The 7,702-nt window shown below is 45.8% G+C and overlaps 1 protein-coding gene across 1 annotated transcript; it reads right to left on the bottom strand.

The window, feature by feature from the left end:
- Window positions 1–2,575: 2,575 nt before the first annotated feature.
- POU3F2 (POU class 3 homeobox 2) lies at window positions 2,576–6,963 on the bottom strand. The gene has a single exon (XM_038395965.2). The coding sequence runs from the start codon at window positions 6,872–6,874 to the stop codon at window positions 5,639–5,641; it is 1,236 nt and encodes a 411-aa protein (XP_038251893.1). The 5' UTR covers window positions 6,875–6,963; the 3' UTR covers window positions 2,576–5,638.
- Between the last annotated feature and the right edge of the window lie 739 nt (window positions 6,964–7,702).

Raw genomic sequence — 7,702 nt, 5'->3', positions numbered from 1 at the left:
AGAGAGTCGGCTGCCAATGGGCATTTACGGTTCCCCCTTCTTTCTGTGGGAAAAAAAATCTGTGACATCTGCCTCTTTTGGGGGGTATTTATTTGGGTAATTCTAATGCGCTAACTTTCCATATTTTACACATACAGTTCATTCTGCTCTCAAGACAGGCTCACTATAATGGGCAGCTGTATAAAGATAATTTTCTCTCCCTACTAGAATGGAATATGCACGTTTTCCTTGAACACCAGAACAAAGAGCTATAAAAGCTCCGAAAGACGTGGGTGGAATAAACTTTAAGAAAGAGGTGGATTTCTGCTCCTCAGTTAATTGGTCTCTCTGAGGAGGATATGTCCTTAATTTACAAATAACCCATTTTAATTATATCAAAAGCAAAAACGCCATGGACAGGAAAGAAAGAAAGCGACACAGACTGCGACTGAATTTTTGTTGGGGGTTTCTTTGTTTTGGCGTTTACAGCTGTGTAAAATAAATGACAGAGTTAATTCAAAGAAATGAACTTTGTCGCTGTTAAAGCCAATCTGGTGGAGAAAGAAGAAACGAGCGTGCTAACATAAATGCGTGTGTACATAGCCACATATGGACATAGTTAGACACTGATTTGCTCGCACGCGCATATGGCCTTGTAGATGTATAACCCATTTTAAATGAGTGTAATTTACATATTCACTTGTCACATGGGGCAAACAAAACGTGAACATAAAACTGCAACTTAAAAAGATAATAAAAATTAGGCAGAGCAAACCAGCTTTTGATTTTCTTAAAACACCGGGATAAAAGGAAGCATAAACTCCCCTTTTTAAAATCTAGCTTTTCTTCAGGTTCCTATTCTATTGGGTTTGGGCCGCAAAAATTGTGCTAGTCCACAAGATCTCCAACAACCGTACTGTAGCTCCTTTTTCTGTTTTATTTTTAAAATAAAGCTAAACTGAATATAGGGTTTGATTTGTTTAAGTCTATCTATAGATCTCTTTATGAAAAAGAAATTCACGAGCAAGTACGGCAATAGCCTGGCCTTATCATATATATATCTACCAAGCCCCTTCCCTGCATTCTACCAAGGCTTCTGCAGCCAATTCGCTAGATATTGGACACTCTTTCTCGTTCTTTTTCTCTACAACTACCGCAGTTCTTCCCCTCGACCCTTTTCTTCGGTTAGTGCCTAGGACTCAGGCTGGATTTCTCAAGCCCCCACACAAACCAGAAGATCGAGGAATGAAATAAGAGCCAAGCCATTCTCCACGCAGAAGTGAAACTTACTCCTCGGGGTCTGGTGATATTTGGTGTTGCTACTCAGATAATATTGACTGCTTCTCAGCTACTCGGTGCCTTAATAGAAACGGAAAATAAAAGGCCTTTATAATAATAATAAAAATCTAATTCTGCCTGCAGGCTTCGGCCTCCTTTAGAGGGAGTGAGCAGAGGAAAAAGCATCTTGTTGTTGAGATCTGATCTATAAAGCAAGGTCTCTGATAGAAATAGGTGCTTCAACCCAACTCTAAACCACACATAGTGTTAAGGTGCTATATTTGCTCTAATCTGCAGAAAACTCTGCAGCCCTAGTAATTGTTTCTTTGTAATTTTTGCTTAATTTACCAATAGCAAAATAATGATCCAAAGTTCCTATTTGCATGTATGGGGTGATTTTTTTCGGGGGGGGGGGGGTTGAGGGGTGGTGGTAAAAGCTTGTTCATTGTGGCTAGAGGGGAAAAAGTCTTTGGAAAGATGTTCATCTCCTTCCAGTGCTACTCTACTCTGTGTTTAAAAAAATAGTCCAGTATCAAACTCCGGTTAACCTGGAGCTGCTCACACTAGAGGTGCAGGGGCTGGAGTGGGAGGCAGACTGTTGCACAGCTATGAAAGGCAGGTATCCATCAAAGTCACATCTTGTCCAGCTGCCACGTGATTGTTTCGAGTTAACAAGGGTCTGTTGTCAGAAGCAAATATTTCCTCCAAGTCCACCGAAATGTCCTGCAGAGGGCAGATGCTGCTTGTTTTCTGCAGACAGTTCTCTGGAATATTGACCTAGGACTTTAAATCCATACCCAGCTTAAACACTTTACCCATCAGCATGTCTGTGGCCACAAAACACCTCGCTCCCGAGCTACAGATAAGATCATTTAGCCGAATCTGTTTGGGACGAGTGTAATATTGACTAGGCGATAGAAAAGATGATGAAATCTAACACGCCTAGAAACTAGCGTTAAAAGGGGGATATTGTACTTATTAAACCGAGCAAACCAAAAAGGATTTGAACACATGAGCACGTGTTAACACTGCTCAGTTTGATTTCGCCCACCAGTAAGCCAGGCTCCAAAAGGGGCTCCTTTAGCATGGAGCTTTTTCACTTGAAAGTGACCAATTTGTTACAAACAGCGCAGCTGTATCTAACCTTCCCCTTCCCCCCCCCTACACGCGCCCGCCATCGCCATTACTAGACTACTTGTTACTTTTTTATGCAGCATTGTTCCTTTATACGCTCTTCAGGGCCACTGGAACCAACTAACACTTCGCTTTCTAAATCGATTCAAAATTCAACTCGTTTTCCCAACCCAGAGAGACAGTGTACATGTCAACACTGGGCGTTCTCGGCGTGTGCAGCCCCCCGGAAGTCACTGGACAGCTCTTTTCTTTAAATCTAGCTGTTTTTAACAGGACTCCTTATAATTAAGCTCCGCCTTTGCTCTTAAATTAAGAGCTGACTAGAGAGGAGTAAATATTCGCCACCTCTCCCACATGCTTTCAACGAGAACGGGACTACTGGCTTCGAAAGCAGAGCTCTTTAGAGAAGCATCAAAAGAAGGACACTCCAACAATCATGGGATTCAATGCTTAAAAATATACTGCCGCGGTTAGATTTGGCAAGACAAACTGAAAAAAGCCTCTTGTGCTAACCTAAAAGACTCTCGACGTTATAAACGGAGGACCTGTCGATATATCCATAACACTTACTCCAAAATCCCATTAAGTACAAAGGAAGTACAACTCAGTATAGATACTAGAGTGTTCGCCTCCCTTCAGATTTTAAGAACTATGCAAATCAATGCTATCTTTTAAAACAAATTACAGATATTTCAATAAGTAGAACAAACTATGAAAGTATTGTGCATTTCTGTTTTATGTAGGTAATAAAATATTACTTTAACATAAATATATAAGGATCTCTGCGTTTTTATTTTTCCCCACAAGCACATCCAAATGTACCAAAACAAAGTATTTTTAGAGACGGAAACAAAATAATAGTTAAAAAAATTACATCCCATATAGATTTTGTTTACCTACTCATTTAAAGCTACAGAAAAACAGTTTCCAGAACCTGTTTGCTTTAAAAGAAATAAATATACATTGAGGCAGGCCACTTAAAAATATGAAAATATTTCCCTGGGTAGCATTTAAAAAAAAAGAAACAAAGAAAAATAGACAAAGAAAACATTTAAACTATTTCTGCATTCAAAAGACAAATATTAAACATATATACATAGTGGTAAGGTTTGCGTGGTAACTTTTTTATTATTATTATTTTAAGTAAACCTATTTAGAGTTAGAGGCTTTTTCACAAACATCCTCTGAACTCTGTTTTTCTGACCTTACCCACATATTAATGTGTCTGAAAGTTCATTTCCTCCCTTTACCACTGGATCTGCCCTGATCTGAATCTTTCACTGGGAGCGAGTCCTCAGCACTCTAAATAGCAAGCAGCAGAATACATCCAAAAAAAAAAAAAAAAAAGCTCAGTGCCTGTATCATTATGACAATCGTTGGAATAAAACAGAATAAAGGCAAATAAATATGCCTAATAGAACTCGCCATTTGCTCACCAAGAACATAAGAGACAACCAAATATGACAGGCGCTTAAAAAGACAATGAGAAACATATTCTAAAGCCCTACCTACTGAATTCACTGTTGAGCTGATCGAGAGAACGTTTCACGTTTTTCTCCATAATTGCCAAACACTCAGCTAAGCAAACTTTTCAGATTATGAAAAAGCTTTTTTTTCTATGACAGCAGCCTTTTGTGCTGATTACATAGTTCATGTGTGAATTTGTATTTAGCACAGTTTAAAGCCTCCCCCCCCCCGCCATCTCATACACAGCCACTGTTTCAAGTTTTCTCTTCTGTACTCCTCTCCATAGCCTTTTGTGTTTGTGTTTTTGGAAAGTTAACCGTTTCCCGTCGAGCTAATGTCAAGAAATGCACTTTAAAGCTATCAACGATGGGGAGAAAAGATGAATTGAAAATGGCATTTCCCCACTCCATTTGGTCCCCCCCCCAGTGAAAGAGACAAGGCTGCCCAACTTAAACTAGTCCTCCCGTGCAATGAATGGAGCAGCGAGTTGAGCAAAGGGCGTGGGGTTTTTATATATGAGCAGAAAAATAAATATGGAAAGTAAAGCAACAATAAAATGCACTAGAGATATGCAGTGTGCTATGTGTTACGTATATATATGCAAGTTCTCCGTTCTTTCTGTTTGTATCTTTTTGTTGAAACCGCTCAATAAAACCAAGTTTAGAGGCTGACATCAACACATATACTCCAGTGCGATGTAATTAGGAATACTAAAAGCACACAGAGAACTTTACATATGGGGTGTCTGAAGTTAAATATCCCCTCCCCCCGGTTTTCTTCAAAGTATCACTTTCTTTCTGTTGGAAAACTCTGGACATACATTTAACCTCCACAACATTTCCTCCGAGTACTTTCACAACGGGTCTTCCTCCCTAAAATGAAGCAATTAGTCTCTATTCATTTTTTCTTTTACTGTCCCCAACCCCGAAACACTGCCTGAAAATGAAGTTTACGTTATTGGTTTTCATTATTCTCTTCCAGACTGGACTCTTGCCTCCGAAGGCACGTCTTAAGCGTTTGTGAGAGTCAGATCTCTTGAAAGTGGAAGTTGTTTGTGTTTATATATATTTGCTATGGTAAAAGGAGAAAATAAACATTACACATATGTAAGAAGACTTGTTTATAACAAAAGTTCACATATACACATTAAGAAAGCAAGGGCTATAACACAGTAACATTTTGTAGACTGGTCGGTCAATGGTTGCCTAACGCTCACCGTGGGAAATGCAAGTCATTTGCAAAATCAAGGTAGGAAAAAATGTATTTGTTAATGTAAACTTCAATTTTCTTGCAGTGCAAATTCAAACGGTTAAATACTGTCTACATCAAAAGGGATTTATTTTTTATTCCTAATGGGGAGCCACATCAAATAAACACAGCAGCATGTGCCTATACTGAGCATCATTCCAAGATTAAAGCTGCCTTTGTGTTTAGCAGGGCTCAGAGTCGATTCCACTCTTGTTTCGTAATTCATAGAGGGTTTTTTTGTAAAATTTTCTCTCAGTGCCTGACACTGTGCGTGTATCTGCCTGTCTCGTGTCTGTTTGTGTGTGATACTCACTCCACTCCATTGCATGGGCACTCGCCTGTAAAGATCAAAACACATCATTTCACCTGCTACCGTTTAGGGGATAGTCCAGTGCAGGTTTTTGTGTGTGTGTTGTTGTTCTGTTTTTTAAGATAGGAGAAAACGTTAAAAAAAGCAAAAAAAAAAACAATCAAAAGTTGGAGGAGTGGGAATGGGGGGGGACAATTCCCCCCCGCCAACCCCCATGTGAGTTCACTGCACAGGCGTCTGCACCCCGTGGTGTGGTGGAGTGTCCCTACTTGCCCCATATACATCCTCGGCTCCGGGCAGAGTCCCGCCCGGGGGAGTCATGCGTTTCTCTTTCTGTCTCCTGTTACAAAACCACACTCGCACCACCTCTTTCTCCAGCTGTAGGCTGTCCGCCAGCGAGGTGATCTCCTGGGCAGAGGGCTTGGGGCACTTGAGGAAGTGGCTCTCCAGGGCGCCCTTGACGCTCACCTCGATGGAGGTGCGCTTTTTCCTCTTGCGCCCCTGGGCTGCGATCTTGTCTATGCTGGTAGGGCTGCCCGAGGACGAGTCCGCCTCCTCCAACCACTTGTTCAACAAAGGCTTCAGCTTGCACATGTTCTTGAAGCTCAGCTGCAGGGCCTCGAACCTGCAGATGGTGGTCTGCGAGAAGACGTTCCCGTACAGGGTGCCCAGGGCCAAGCCCACGTCCGCTTGGGTAAATCCCAGTTTGATCCGGCGCTGCTTGAACTGCTTGGCGAACTGCTCCAGGTCGTCCGAGGTCGGCGTGTCCTCGTCCGAGTGGGGGTCGTGGTGGCCCCCGCCGCCGCCCCCGGGGTGCTGCTGCTGCTGGTGCGGAGGGTGCTGCTGCGGGTGCCCCCCGGGGTGCTCCCCGCCGTGGTGCTGCGGCTGCTGCTGCTCATCGTGGGCATCCCTCAGGCCGTGGTGGTGCAAGCCCGGCTGGCCGGAGCTCAGCATCCCGTTGACCGTGAAGCCCGGCGGCTGGGAGTAGAGCAGCCCCGCTTGCCCCCCGTTGGAGGAGGCCATGCTGGGCGGCAGGTGAGCCGAGGCGCCCGTCCTCCATGCCCCGGCGGCGGCGTGGTGGCTGCCGGCGTGGTGCACCAGGTGGGGCGGTCTCCCCTGCTGCTGTTGCTGGTGCTGCTGCTGCTGGTGCTGCTGTAGCTCGTCCCCTCGGCCCCCGGACTGCACCACCGAGGGCTTGATGTCCTGCTGGCCCAGGGGGCTGGTGGACCAGGGCGAGTCCCCGCCGCCGCCGCCTCCCCCGCCGTGGGACAGCGCCGTGATCCACTGGTGAGCGTGGCTGAGCGGGTGCCCGTTGCTCTGCAGCGTGTAGTCCGCCTGCACCAGCGTCTGTGCATCCCTGTAGCCGGCGCCCGGCTGCATGCTCCCCGGCGGCTCCGCATGCACCATGGAGGAGCTGGAGGTGAGCAGGCTGTAGTGGTTAGACGCTGTGGTCGCCATGACTCTCCGAGCCGGACTGATCGCTCTGGTTAAAGGAGCCGCGCATTTGACAGCTACTTTTTCGCCTCGGGCTCCTCTCTCCTCTCGCTCCCCCCCCAAGTCCTCTTGGCAGAGCCCACTGCAAAGGCACGCGTCCCGGCTCCTCCCACCCGCGCCCTCCCATTGGCTCCCACCGCTTTGATTTACGTGGAGACCGCTAGCAACCGGCTCCGGGGGAACCGCCGATTGGCCGCAGCCGCGGCGCCGACACTCCGCCCCACAACCGCTCGCTCCCTTTTTTGTAACCAAACTCTAAGGGGGGAAAAGGCGCTTGGCTGCTCGCAACCACATGGAGGGGGGAAGATGCGGGGGAGGGGATGATTCTCAGCGCACCGACCCTGCTAACACAGGAGAAGCAAGTACACTCCACTCTGGCCATACACAATGCAAGTCCTGGAGGAGATGCATGTTGTTCTCCTGTTGCTTGCATCATTGCAAACCTGGCTGGCTGGTTGCATGCTTTAAACGCTGTTTGCTTTGGTGCACGCACGCGCTCCGCAGAGCGCGAGCTGTTGAGCGGAATATCGTTAAGCACGGGCTGGATTGCAAGGATGGCATTGGTACAAGAGTGAGATCACTTTACCACAGTAATTTGTTCGCTCTGTAAGTCACACTAGCGCTTCATCAATGCCGCTCTGTTGACTGGTGGTGAATTCCTCCCCCCCCCCCCCCCGCATCCACGCGCCGACTCCATACGGTTTTTTTTAAAATGCAACTTCGTTAGCGACAGTTTAAAAATGAACCAGAGCCTGCCGGTTGGTAGATACAAGGGAGGCCCTGGAAAGATCC

Source organism: Dermochelys coriacea, chromosome 3 (genome assembly GCF_009764565.3).
Source record: "Dermochelys coriacea isolate rDerCor1 chromosome 3, rDerCor1.pri.v4, whole genome shotgun sequence".
Classification (NCBI taxonomy): domain Eukaryota; kingdom Metazoa; phylum Chordata; order Testudines; family Dermochelyidae; genus Dermochelys; species Dermochelys coriacea.
The sequence above is the reverse complement of the archived record's forward strand: the minus strand, read 5'-3'. Positions and strand labels throughout refer to the sequence as shown.